This window comes from Pleurodeles waltl, chromosome 8 (assembly GCF_031143425.1).
Source record: "Pleurodeles waltl isolate 20211129_DDA chromosome 8, aPleWal1.hap1.20221129, whole genome shotgun sequence".
In the NCBI taxonomy this organism is placed as follows: domain Eukaryota; kingdom Metazoa; phylum Chordata; class Amphibia; order Caudata; family Salamandridae; genus Pleurodeles; species Pleurodeles waltl.
The window spans coordinates 488,563,361-488,577,891 of record NC_090447.1 but is presented as its reverse complement, the minus strand read 5'-3'; the positions used below and the strand labels follow the sequence as shown (position 1 = coordinate 488,577,891).

General features: G+C 46.8%; 1 protein-coding gene across 1 annotated transcript in view; it reads right to left on the bottom strand.

The window, feature by feature from the left end:
- MRPS9 (mitochondrial ribosomal protein S9) overlaps positions 1 to 14,531 on the bottom strand; it is a 385,254-nt gene that overhangs the window by 46,416 nt on the left and 324,307 nt on the right. The window contains exon 9 of the mRNA XM_069204443.1: positions 1,455 to 1,563. Within this exon, the coding sequence (XP_069060544.1) occupies positions 1,455 to 1,563 (109 nt within the window). The remainder of the gene's footprint in view (positions 1 to 1,454; positions 1,564 to 14,531) is intronic.

The following is a 14,531-nucleotide window of genomic DNA, read 5'->3' as shown; positions in this document are numbered from 1 at the left end:
AAATTCGATTATCTGAGGGACTCATAGAAAAGTGATTTGGTCATTTGGCAGGGTAGTATTAGATGGGAGAGATGGGTTCTTCACATTTTTTAGTCAAGCTGCATAAATGGGGAAAAATGGACACTCTTTCAGCACCAACCTATTTTGGATGCTATGTGTTGGAACCCAGTGAATATATCCAGTCTAAATAACTTTAGAGGTAGCTCCATGTGTATAAATGTTTGTAAAGGTGAGTGCAATATTACAGATCACTTTGTGAACGCTATTATTAATCTTATATAACAGATAAAGGCACATCAAGGACAAATGCTACTTGCCACAAGTTTAACCAGGGTTTGGTAGGTGAAAGGCGTGTACTTGGTTGCTGAGTGCTGAAGTATGAAGGGTTTTGGAATCAAACATAAGAAATTAGCAGTTATTCACTGAAACTCCCATAAGAGGTTATCATATTAGGGCACAGTTTCCAGGACATCACACCTCCTATGGCAGCTTTGTTTCTGGACATTACAATTGGCCTTACACTAACTGCATGAAAGGAAATGTGCTCTGCTTGGTTTGACCTGTAATGGTCAGAAATTGGTTTGAATGTCTGTAAAGGGAGCATACAAGCCGAGCTATCTGCTTGCTATTTGATGCCAATTGGAGTGGAGTACCTGGAATGCTTTATCAACATTAAGGAGGGTCATGATATCTCAGAATTTACTGCTATATTGATGGACTGGCAACATGAGTGACTCATTCATTCTTATTTTGCCTTGAAATATAAAAATAAACAAAATAAGGTGGTAACCAAACTGAAATGATAGCCATTGGAAAGAAGATGAAGTGGTAGCAAGCAAGAGATAAGCCAATTCACAAACATAAGTTAAAAATATGAAAATGGTCCAGACAGTAATTTTTTCAAATTAGACCGTAAACTACTACTGAATACTGAGTTACTTAGATACTTGTTTGAGAAACTGTTCAAGTGCTTGTGAAAGAAGGAGGTGAGTGCTGGATGGCTGAAAATGCAGAAGAGGACTTCTAACAGACGTTACAGCAAGGTAAGAAGAAACTATCCAATACATGAGTAAAACAGAATTTCAAAGGTGGTAATCTTTTGTGAAAATCAGGAGGATGGAGTACTTATAAGAAGAACGAAGTATGATGAACAGTGATGGCGAATATTGGGGGAAAGAACACTTTTGGTGAGGTCACTCGCACCCTTTGTTAACGTAGATGCCACACCAAAGTCCAGGGTGAAGAGATTTCAATGAGTTTGCAAATATCTTTTAGGATTGCGTTGCCATTGATGCAATTTGAAAAAGGACGTGAGCTTGGATTTAGTCTTAAGTGACAACATGTTAATGGAGACATCTTCAATACTGGGCGAGGCATTTCAGTGTTCCTATTCCTAGGTATTCAGTCCCATGTGAAAAGTGAACTATCTTTACAAAATTAGATAAAATGCGCACCTGTCTTGCAGTACTGGAAAGTAATGCAAACAATCAACTCCATTCACTGTTATTTTCCCTTTCCCGTCATCGTAGAGTTTCACCTGCGCTCTCGAAGTCTTCTTTTTTCCTGAAAAAAGTGCAAAGATAGAATTTCTGCAAGAGTATTTTTTGCCTCAAACCTCCCCCCCTGTTTCTTCAAGCAGTTGCTGACATGCTCATCAGTCCTGCAACCTAATTGGATTGTCTAAAAGAAGGCACGTTCAAGTTTTTATTTTGATTCAATCACACCAGGAAAATAGGCTTTAAGTTGTGACGAACAGACAGATCACAGCTGATCAAAGAGCACATGGTGAAAACCATTAGCCACACCCAAGGCCAGGAAGATGCTAAACGGCACAGAAAAAGCGAAGTTAATAGTCTTGGAATTCAAGTAATGACATTGTTTAAAGTTATAAGCCTGACCTCAGAGTTTAACTGTTCAAAATAAAAACAAACATTTGCAATGCAATAGGTCTCGCGTTTGCTTGAGATAGAGCTATTGGTATTTGTAAATACATAACCGGACTTTTCTTGCCACATAAATTGGTCAACCGTGTTGCATAATGTGGTTCTCTTTATCACATAATTCCAGTGGCCCTGCATATAACTAAAGCACTTCCATTAACCTTCTTCCTCTATCTGCAGCAAAAATAGAAAACATTGCCATTATTTATATTTTTACATTATTATTTTGTGTTTTTTAATAATACCCCTCAGATTAAGTTTTCAGACTAATTGTTAATGTAGGAACATAGTATATTAACATACTTACTGCTGAACATGAACAGACATGGTGCCCAATAAGAATGAAACATGACCACATTTAGGGCCAGATGTAGCAAGCATTTTGCATGGGGCAAACTGCGAAAATCGCAGTTTGCGCCATGCAAAATGCCGTTTGCGATGCTCATTCACAATTTGCGAGTCGGTACCGACTCGCAAATTGTGAATGCGACTCGCAAATAGGAAGGGATGTTCCCTTCCTATTTGAGACTCGCATCGCTATGCTAAATTGCTTTGTGACCGCGAATGCGGTCGCAAAGCAATTCGGAGTTACCACCAGTGTCACAAAGGGAAGGGGTCTCCAGGGGACTCCTTCCCCTTTTTGAATGTTGCCAAAAAGGGTTTTTCAGAGCAAAAAAACCAAACCAAATGGTTTCGTTATTTTTTTTAATTTTACAACTCATTTTCCTTTAAGGAAAACGGGCTGCAAAATAAAATAAAAAACTGCTTTATTGAAAAAGCAGTCACAGACATGGAGGTCTGCTGTCTTCAGCAGGCCACCATCCCTGTGTGTGCAGGGACTCGCTATGGGGTCGCAAAATGTGACCCTCCTCATTAATATTAATGAGGTGGGTCTTTGCGACCCCATAGCGACTCGCAGAAGGTGTCTGAGACACCATTCTGCATATGGGTTTGCGGCTCGGAAATTGTGAGTCGCAATTTCCAAGTTGCAAAATCTAGTTTTGCTACATCTGGCCCATAAACCCTTATACCTCAGCATATCTACCACGTAAATCGCATACATTTGTCTCCCTATCTCATCACTAGTAACACTAGCTGCAACCAGAGACGCCCCTGTTCCATAGAAGAGGGCACAAAATAATGGTTATTTACATCATAGTCTTGTTTTGAAGCTCAATAATTAAAATAGCAGAATTAAAATAAGCACAAGCTGGGATGATAACTACACAGAGACTCAAAATTGGCTACAAAATTACATCTTGTTAAAGCAAGACAGACATCTCTATTTCATATGAATAACACCATTGTGAATGGTGACAAATCAACGGTGACTCATACTTGAACACAAAGCTTTACAAAACAAATAGTGGCGACTATACAAGAGCTAAAGGAATTACATTTTACACACTGATCTGCATTGAGGAAAAAAAAAAAGAGTTGCAATTTTTTTGCCTACAAAGTGAAATGTACGTTTTCAAGTAACAGATTAAAGCAAAGTTTGGTCCAGCTAGCTACACAAGGTGTCATCCAGCCATACAAGTCGACCAAACAAGTAAATGGTGGAAGCTGAAGAGCGACTGTGAGCAGTGGTATGTGGGGCCGGCAGCAGCATTTAATTAAGATGTCTGCTGGTTCGTATTACAGGAAGAAAACAATAATGAAAAGCTTTTGTTCTAGTTAGAGCTATTACTGCTGTAAATTTCTAACTGGAACTTTCTTGCCGCACAGACTGAAAAAAAACAGTCGACATAAGCACGCTGATTCAAAACGCAGCCGTTTGCGCAAAGAGAGAGACAAAAGGAAAAAGAAGTTTGCTCGCAGTCAAAGTTATCGGCAAACGTGCAATTATCCATGTATCAGGGGCGATAGCCAAGGCAGTAACAAAACCGCCACAAGGAGGGACAAACGTGAAGCATTTTACCAATGGAAACAAAGGATTTTTGAAAGGCAAGCCCACAAACGAGTGATAGTGATGGACATGTGGTGGGCGTGGGTATAAGCCCAGATACATACCAACAAGTTGGAAAAGCAGCGCATGCGCTGCTATGCTCGACCTACGGAAAACTGTTAAGGAGTGGGTGACATACACTCCTAAAATAGTTGACAAAATTAATAATACATTTAACACCAAAGCATTCATTTGACAGTGAAGAACGAGTTACTTACCTTCGGTAATGACTTTTCTGGTGGATATATTAGCTACCTGTGGATTCCTCACCTAATGAATACTCCCATTGCGCCAGCATTCGACGGAAATCTTCTTCCTAGCTTCTGCACGTTGACGAGGACGTCACATTTGCCCCCACGACGCCGTCTGACGTCATACAGGCAATAAGAGGTCCTCGCCGACGTGCCGACGTCAGTATCAACATTTTTTACGTGCCTGAGAATAATAGGCCATTGAGATAAAAGAACAAATAGCAATATTTAGTGATATTCCAAATAAATATATCATTCTAAGAACGTAATTCTTCTTTTTTTTTTTTTTAAACAAAGAAATAAATATATGAGCAATATATATACATATGAACATATATACAGAATATATACAAGTCCTCAAAACCAAGAGGAGCACACTCAAGAATTACTTGGTTAGACCAGACAGGCAACAGGGAGGCGGGTGTTACCGTGAGGAATCCACAGGTAGCTAATGTATCCACCAGAAAAGTCGTTACCGAAGGTAAGTAACTCGTTCTTCTGATCGATACAACTACCTGTGGATTCCTCACCTAATGAATAGAGTCCCAAAGCAGTACCGCGCTCGGTGGTGGGTGCCTGAATGGTCAAACCAAGAAATCCTGCAGCACTGACCGTGCAAAATGGCCGTCCCTTCTGACCTCAGAGTCCAAACAGTAATGTTTCGCAAAAGTATGAAGGGACGACCAAGTTGCGGCCTTGCAGATGTCGACCACAGGAACACCTCTGGCCAAGGCCGAAGTGGCCGACTTAGCTCTGGTGGAATGATCTCTAATACCATCAGGAGGATCCTTCTTTGCTAAAGAGTAACACATTTTAATGCAAAGAACAACCCACCTGGAGAGTGTTCTCTTGTGGACTGCCTTTCCTCTCCTCTTTCCCACGTATCCGATGAAAAGCTGATCCTCCAGCCTGAAATCCTTTGTCCTGTCTATGTAAAAGCTTAGCGCCCTCTTTGGGTCCAAACGGTGTAGTCTCTCTTCTTCCTTTGAAGGATGAGGCGGAGAATAGAACGTGGACAGAGTAATTGTCTGGGCCAAATGAAAGGGTGAAACAACCTTCGGAAGGAAAGCAGCCTTGGTCCTCAACACCACCTTGTCCCCATAAAAAGTTGTATAAGGGGGTTTTACCGATAAAGCCTGCAACTCACTCACTCTCCTTGCAGAAGTTATAGCAACCAGGAAAACTGTTTTAAGAACTAACAATCTTAAGGGGCAAGAATGCATAGGCTCAAAAGGGGACCCCATAAGGAAAGTTAGGACCAAGGACAAATCCCATTGAGGCATAACGAAAGGAGTTGGAGGGAATTTATTCATAAGGCCCTTCAAGAATCTAAGTACTATAGGAGATTTAAATAACGAAGGCTGGTCTGGAAGACAAATGAAGGCTGACAAAGCAGACAAGTAACCCTTAACAGTAGCCACTGCACAACCCCTCTGTGCTAAAGACAAAGCAAAAGATAAAACGTCTGACAAATGAGCACGTAGGGGATCAATCTGTCTCTCTCCACACCATACCACAAATTTAGACCACCTGTTAGCGTAGATAGATTTAGTGGAGTGTCGCCTGGCCGCTAAGATAACATCCACTACCTCAGGCGGGAGAGAAAAGGAAATCAGGTTGCCCCGTTCAATCTCCAGGCATGAAGGTGCAGACTCTGGAGGTTGGGGTGTAAAACCTGCCCCTGCGACTGCGAGAGGAGGTCTGCCCTGAGAGGGAGACGGAGCGGAGGGCGCAGTGAGAGTTGGAGAAGGTCGGAATACCACACCCTCCTTGGCCAATCCGGAGCAATTAAGATTACTTGGGCCCGGTGTTGGCGTATTTTCCTCAATACTTGTGGAATCAAGGTTATGGGGGGAAACGCGTAAAGCAACTGGTCACACCAGGTCATCTGAAACGCATTCCCCAACGCTCCTTGTACCGGATACTGGAGGCTGCAGAATAACGGGCAGTGCGAGTTCTCCCGGGTGGCAAACAGATCTATCAGAGGAAACCCCCACATCTGGACGATTAGACAGACTTGATCTGGATGGACCCGCCACTCGTGATCGGCGGAGAAATGGCGACTGAGATTGTCCGCACGTACATTCAAGACTCCGGCCAGATGATTTGCTACCAAGCAAATCTGATGGTACTTTGCCCAGGACCATAGTCGAAGAGCTTCTCTGCAGAGAAGGTACGACCCCACTCCTCCCTGTTTATATACCACATCGCGGTAGTGTTGTCCGTCAGGACCTGAACCGACGGACCGTGAAGGGATGGGAGGAAGGCCTTGAGAGCCAGACGTACAGCCCGTAACTCTAACAGATTGATATGAAACATCTGTTCCTCTGGAGACCAAAGCCCTTTGATCTCCAGGTCCCCCAGATGAGCTCCCCACCCTAGAGTGGAAGCATCCGTTATGACCGTGGTCACTGGTGGAGGCTGCGTGAACGGCCTTCCCTGGGAAAGATTGTCGTCCGCAATCCACCACTTCAAATCCATGGCAGCATCTCTGGAGACCTTGACAGAACCTTCGAGATCCCCTTTGTGTTGAGACCACTGCCTTCAGAGGCACCACTGAAGAGCCCTCATGTGCCAGCGAGCATGCGTGACCAACAGTATGCAGGAGGCAAACAGACCGAGCAGACGTAGGACCTTGAGGACTGGAATGACCGCTCCACTTTGAAACATTGGAACCAACGCCTGAATGTCTTGCATCCGCTGAGGCGGAGGAAAGGCTCGATTCAATGTTGTATCCAGTACTGCCCCTATGAACAGGAGGCGCTGAGAGGGCTCTAGGTGAGATTTGGGCACGTTCACCGAAAAGCCCAGTTCACACAACAACTGGGTTGTCGACTGCAGATGATGCAACACAAGCTCGGGGACTTGGCTTTGATCAACCAGTCGTCCAAGTAAGGGAATACTGCTATCCCCTTCCTTCTGAGCTCTGCCGCAACCACCGACATCACCTTCGTGAAGACTCGAGGTGCTGAAGTAAGACCAAACGGGAGGACCGCAAACTGATAGTGCTGCGACCCTACCACAAACCGGAGATACTTCCTGTGCGACTTGAGTATCGGGATATGAAAATAAGCATCCTGCAAGTCGACAGACACCATCCAATCTCCCTTGTTCAACGCCAAAAGCACCTGAGCTAGGGTCAGCATCTTGAACTTTTCCTGTTTGAGGAACCAATTCAAAATCCTCAGGTCCAGGATTGGTCTCAACCGACCATCCTTCTTGGGAATCAGGAAGTACCTTGAATAACAACCTTGACCCTTTTCCTGCTCTGGAACCAACTCCACCGCGCCCTTTAAAAGGAGGACTTGAACCTCCTGTTCTAACAACAGGAGGTGTTCTTCTGAACAATAAGATGGGTGGGGCGGGAAGGGGGGCGGAAACTCCCGAAAGGGAAGGGTGTAGCCTTTTCTCACAATGCTGGTAACCCAGGCGTCTGATGTGATGACCTCCCACTTGTGAAGAAAATATAGTAACCTTCCCCCTACAGGAGAGGAGTGAGTGGGAATTGGTGGAAGCCTAAGGCTGCTTCCCCTGCTGCACCCCTCCAGAGGAAGAGGAAGAGGCAGAGTGCTGTTGAGAGGCTCCCCTGGTACGGACTCTACCCCACCCTCTAAAAGATCTATAGGTGAGAGAAGAGGTAGGCTGCTGGAATTTCCCCCGAAAGGAAGAGGAGGATGAGCCACGACCAAATCCTCGAAACCTCCTAAAAAATCTGGAGGAGACAGAAGAAGTGGCTTGTAATCCTAACGACTTGACCGTAGCCCTGCTCTCCTAAAACCTCTCCAAGGCCGAATCTGCCTTGGCACCAAAGAGCTTGTCTCCATCAAAAGGGAGGTCCAGCAGGGTCGACTGCACATCTGATGAAAACCCTGAGTTACGAAGCCAAGCCTCTCTTCTCGTAACTACAGCCGTGCCCATCGCCCTAGCCACAGAGTCAGTTGTATCCAACCCAGATTGGATAACCTGGGTTGCAGCAGCTTGAGCGTCCGACACGAGATTCAGCAGCCCTTGAGGAACCTCTGTATGCGTAGATGTTATTTCGTCCATCAGAGCATAAATGTACCTCCCTAAAATACACGTAGCATTGGTGGACTTTAATGCCATGCTACATGACGAGAACACCTTTTTGGATTGCATGTCCATCTTCTTGGAGTCTCTGTCCGATGGCACGGATGGAAAAGACCCAGGCGCACACCTTGCCGAGCAGGAAGCCTGGACCACCAAGCTTTCAGGCGTTGGGTGTCTTGTAAGAAAGCCAGGGTCAGCCGGTGGAGCCCGATACCTCCTGGCCACAGATCTATTGACGGCTGAAGAAGACACCGGCTTCTTCCAGACCTCCAACACAGGTTCTAACAGCGCCTCGTTGAACGGCAAAAGAGGTTCTGCTGACGTGGAGGCCGGATGCAACACCTCTGTCAGCAGATTCTGCTTCGCCTCAGTCACCGGCAAAGGCAGATCCAGAAAGTTAGCTGCCTTCTTTATAACCGCATGAAAAGTGGCCGCCTCTTCAGTATACTCCCCCGGAGATGACAAGTCCCACTCAGGGGAAGTATCAAGGCCACTAGCGGTGTCCAGCCCATGAAGTCCCTCACCAGAGTCTTCAATTTCACCTTCCTCCAGGTTCTGCTGATACTCTTGTTCTTCCAGGAGACGGAGAGCACGTCTCCTCGAGTGCAGCCTCTCCTCAATCCTCGGCGTTGATATGGCGTCAGCAGATCACCGGATCTGTCCGACGCCGATCACCGGATCTGTCCGACGCCGATCACCGGATCTGTCCGACGCCGATCACCGGATCCGTCCGACGCCGATCACCGGATCCGTCCGACGCCGATCACCGGATCCGTCTGACGCCGGGTCAACAGGCGCCACAGGTAGCTTCGGCGCTGAACCAGGAGTCGGATGGAGGGAAGACTGCTTCGGAGTCGCAGAAGCCCTAGACGGCGTCACTGGCCGAAACACCGAAGCCGCTGGAGTCGAAACTCCCAGAGCCGAAGTCTCTGGAGCCACCGGAGCCGACACCGGCGCTGAGCCCACGTTCCCCAGGGGGAGAAAGGGCATGAAGGGTGCTGGTCGCAGCAGAGCCGGAGCTCCCAAGTTAAACGCCAAAGGACCCGAAGGCCCAGCCGGGGCGCCACCTGGAGCCATATGCTGAAAGATGGAAAACATTGCATTAAAAAATGCGATATAATCGGCTCCAGGGGCCAGAAAAGCCGGATACTGGGGTGCCTGGATCGAAGGCGACACCGACGCCGGCCTCGACGTCTGCAGCGTCGGAGAGAACATTTGAGGCTGTGGAACCTCAAATACTGAAGGCGGTTGGCCCGAAGATCCGGGCGAAGTCGGCGAGGCTGGAGAAGGCAACGGCGTCGACGGATGGGGAGTGACTGTGGGACTGACCTCCCAAGTCTTCCGACGCCGAGATGACGGCGACCTCGACCGAGACCTTTCTTTACTCGACCGGCGCCGTGATTCTGGACGGCGCCGGGAGTCTCGATGACGCCGATGAGACTTCGGTGAGGAGGATTTTCGATGTTGCCTCTTCTCCTTTTTCTTCGACTTCGCCATAAAAAGTTTGGCCTCACGCTCCTTCAGGGCTTTCGGATTCATATGCTGACATGAATCACACCTGGCCACATCATGATCGGAACTTAGACACCACAAACAGTCAGAATCTGGGTCAGTTACCGACATTTTGCCCCCACACTCACGACAGGGCTTAAAACCTGACTTCCTCTGAGACATAGTAACCTCAGAGAAAAAAACACAGCCAAAAAACACACTAACTGCGAACAGCAACAGTAGCTCCCTCGAAGATAACCGTTTCGAATGGCACGGAAAAAAGGGAACTGACGTCGGCGAGGACCTCTTATTGCCTGTATGGCGTCAGACAGCGTCGCGTGGGCAAATGTGACGTCCTCGTCGACGTGCAGAAGCTAGGAAGAAGATTTTCGTCGAATGCTGGCGCAATGGGAGTATTCATTAGGTGAGGAATCCACAGGTAGTTGTATCCATCAGAAAGGGGTAGTGTGTGCAGTAAATTATGCTTAGTATTTTGATTCCCAAATTAAATGAAGTAACAAAACGAAACAACGGTATAGGTGAGCATGTAAAATAATGTATCTAACTCAATTAAACAGTTAAGATTGAAGCAAATCTGGCAGAACTAAACCCTATGTGCTATTGCTTTACAAAGAAAGTGTTATTAACTCACACTCTCCTGGGGCTGTACTACAGAAACTTCCCCTTGGCACTCAACAGGCATGTGCGCCTGCTTTTTGAGCCCTCCGAGACACGTAGATATTACAGAAGGGGCCGCAGACGCTTGAGCAGCCCCTTCAGTAATACTGATAATGCTCACACACATGTAGCGCCAGCACTATCATTAGAGGGTGTTACCTCATTTGAATGGGGGTGTTATTGCGTCTGACCTTAATAAATAAACTTACAAAGGGACGCGAATCGGTCGATGAACCTTTTGACTAACAGTTTAGACGTTTTTACCATAGCTCCAGTACATAATCAATAATCAATACACGATAATCAACAATCATTAGTAACTAACAAAATCAACAATCAATAGAGTCAGTAATTGTCACACACCATGACCTCTTAGTCATAAATAACCACATCTCTAGTAAAAGTTTAGAATGTTTATTTCCCTAGATTAACAATGCTAAGGTCATGTAGACTAATCTCACAATCAGATTAAACACAAACAACAACAACAGTGGTTGTCCAAAGCAGCGAAAGAAACATAATCTAATCAAAGCTTGAGCTACAACACATTCTAGAGTTACGGTGCAAATCAATAGCAAAGTCAACTGCGTCAATGAAATGAAGTACATGAAGTTTAGCAGAGACATTCATCAAGCATTAGTCCCTGTTATCATGATTCATTAGTGAGAGTCCTTAACTAACCTCAGATTAGCATCAGCGTGTTGGGCTTCATGCAAAACAATTTAGTAACACAAGTTTGGAAAAACATCCAACTATAGTTCTATCAAAATAGCGCAGTTGGTAACTAGAAAGAAAAAGCAAATATGCATGGTAAACACAATTTGGAATATACCTATCCTCAGGGTGGATCAGCAAAGCAGAATCAGTCTTCGTCTTCAGGACATCAATCGATCAGCAAAGCATCATGCTTTAGCATCAGTATTTTAAAAGGACAAAGTCATTAAGCATTAAAGTTAAGCATGTCTCTAGTAAAGAGGCATAAGAAAGCAATAACCTTTCGGTCAGGAAAATATGGGCAGCTTCTCTCAGAGTGATTGACGCTCTTCTCTCTCTGCGGCGGCGTTATATTAAAGCTACCTAAACTATCCCCTAATTCCCTACTGGTCAGTTAATCGTATGTTCACCCTCTGTTCAATAAAACTACTATCCCAAATCTATGAATTCTTATATTTCTCCATTCTCATATTGTTGATTGGTTCGTCTTGCGATGTCCTCGTCATCAGGCTTGTCATGTAACAATATTGTTGCAGCTTCTGCTCTAGTCAGTATCTTCATTGTTCTTCTCCTGGGAAAGTCGGTATCACACATATTACACATAAAATGTTGCATTAGCAAGAACATAGGGCCAGATGTAGGTACAAAACAATTAGCGACTCGCAAATTGCGTGTCGCTAATAGGAATGCAGGTACAATTACCGGGGACAAATTGCGACTCGCACCCGGAGTCGGAACGCAGATAGCGAGTCCGCTGTCTGCGAGGTCGCTTTTTGCGACCGCGCAAAAAACGGACACGCAATTTGCGAGTGGGTGTCGCAAATTGCGATTCTCATGAAAATTGATTGCAGGTGCTGCAGAACACTCCAGAAACCACTCCAGAACACTCTGGAAACACTTCCTGGCACATGATGATGACATCACAGCCAGGAAGTTTACTAATACACCTGGGAGGAGGGAGGACCACACCCTTTTTAACAGCAGAACTGCAAACAGAGCTACAGCAACAATGACAGACACTCCCAGAAAGAGGAAATTGAAATTTTCTGAGAAGGAGCTGGAGGTGCTGACAGAGGAATGCTGTCAGCACCATGATGATCTTTTTGGGAAGGCAGCCCTCAATGTGCCAGACTCAACTAAAAAAGAAATTTGGCTGGATATTCAGGAAAAGGTGAACTCCCTGGGGGTCAGCCACAGGAGTGTGGATGAGATAAAGAAGAGGTGGTATGACCTCCGCTCCCGGACCAAGGAGAGGGTGGCAGAAAGGCTCCGGGAGATGAGAGGCACAGGAGGGGGACCATCATCCATACCACCACCCACACCCTTGGTGGAAAGGGTGGAGGAGACCCTGGAGCAGGAGGCTGTAACAAGATTCGGAGATCTGGACACCTCTGAGCCCAGAACATCAACCGGTGAGTACCATGTGATATGCCTGTACCCCCATCAATGCCATACCCCCACCCACCATGTACACAGGGGCATGCACAACCAAGATAGCTCCATTTCAGGGTAGCATATACCAGCATGATGCATTATGGGCAATGTAGTCAAGTAGGCAGTCAATAGGCAAATGTTTATTAGGAAGTGTGCAACAGATAGTAGACACTGACAGTCTGTTCCCCATGTCCCACAGGTCTCCCACAAGACCCCACCAGCAGCCACAGCAGCCAGGTGCCAACAGTCAGCCAGCCCCATGAGGAAAGCACAGGAGCTGCCACCACTCCCACCTGCACCACCAACACCATCCCCTTGATGACAACACCTGCTGCAACAGTGGTTCCGGCAGCAGCAACAGCCAGGAGTGCCACGGTACATCTCACAGGGCATCCACCGCTGCGCAGGCGACGCAGGTTGAGGAGAGCAGGGCTGCAGGCAGAGTCCGGGCGTCCATCCACCACCATGACAGAGGCACAACTGCTACGTGGTCAGTGCCTGCAGAACCAAATGTTAGGGAGGAATAGTGGGGTTCTGCACCGCTTTGTAAGGAGCAATGAGAACAGCATGCAGCAGCTCCATGCACAATTGGACGTCATAGACAACAACACTGGGGACCTAGCCCTGTCCATGCGGGAACTGGTGGCTGGACTGTTGTCACAGAGCAAGAGTGGGTGGCGCAGGGACCGCCAGCTGCTCCAGAGGCTGGACAGGATGGCCTCCTCAATTAGCAGACTGGCAGTCAACACCACTGGGCTGTCAAGAAGAACAGTTGGCCTCCAGGTGGAAATGGGCCACTTTGCAGGTGATGTGGCAAGAGGCCTGGGCCGGATCACCCATGTGATCGATCTCATGGAGGCACGACATGTGTCCAGGGGTACAGGGGACACCCCACAGGACAGCGAAGAGGGCTCCACTGTGAGCAGTGTCTCTGCTGGTGACACCAGGGTGCTCCGGAGTGGGAGTACGAGGCAGAGCTCTGCTGAACAACCTGGGACCAGCCAGGCTGGCAGAGGCCGCCGTAGATCATAAACTAAACACTGTCCCTGATGTTGGGACACATGACGGCAATGTGCCCCATGCCTGGTTGGCTTTCTGAACTCCCTGAACAGTTTGTCATTGTAAATAGTTCTCTTTCTGCACATATTAAATAGTTTTTTTGTTCCACTTAACAAATGGAGTTTTTGGTCAATAGGTGAGTATGGTTGAAGTTGACACATACCTTCCAAAGTATTGGGTTGCGATGTGTTGCCGTCTCAGTCTACCTTGATTTGCGATGCTCCGATCCCCATGATGGCGATGTGGTTGCTCTTGCTCTTCATCCTCAAAATCTGGGTCTGCAGGGGTGAGAGGTAGCCCACGTCGGGTGGCAATATTGTGCAGGATTGCGCATGCGACAACAATTTTGAATGCCGTAATGGGGGTATACTGGAGGGCACCTCCACTTCGGTGGAGGCATCTGAACCGTGCTTTCAGCAATCTGAAGGTGCGCTCAATCAGGTTCCTGGTCCTCTTATGTGCACTGTTGTATCGTCTCTCACATTCATTGCTGGGTGTTAAGTACGGAGTCATTATTCATGGCCATAGTGCATATGCACTGTCACCTGTTGGGCACAAACAGTACACTGTTAGAAAGTCCTGGTTGGTGTGCACATTGATCTGTGTGTATGTCCACAAGGTGTATGCAGCTCTGCCTAGGAGGTATCCGTCTCCAAACTCCCCACGTTCCAGGCGTTGGTGTATCCCACTGTGCCTAAAAATGTATGAGTCATGAGTACTGCCTGGAAATTTCGCGACAATGTCAGTGATGACATAATGGGCGTCACAAACAACCTGAATATTGAGTGAGTGGGTACACTTTCTGTTGCGGAACAGATATTCCAGGTTTGCAGGAGGGCATATTTGAATATGTGTCCCATCTACACACCCTAAGACATGGGGAAAGTTGGCAATCCGGTAAAAGTCCAACTTGGTGCTGTTAATTTCTGCCTCATTCCTGGGTAGGTA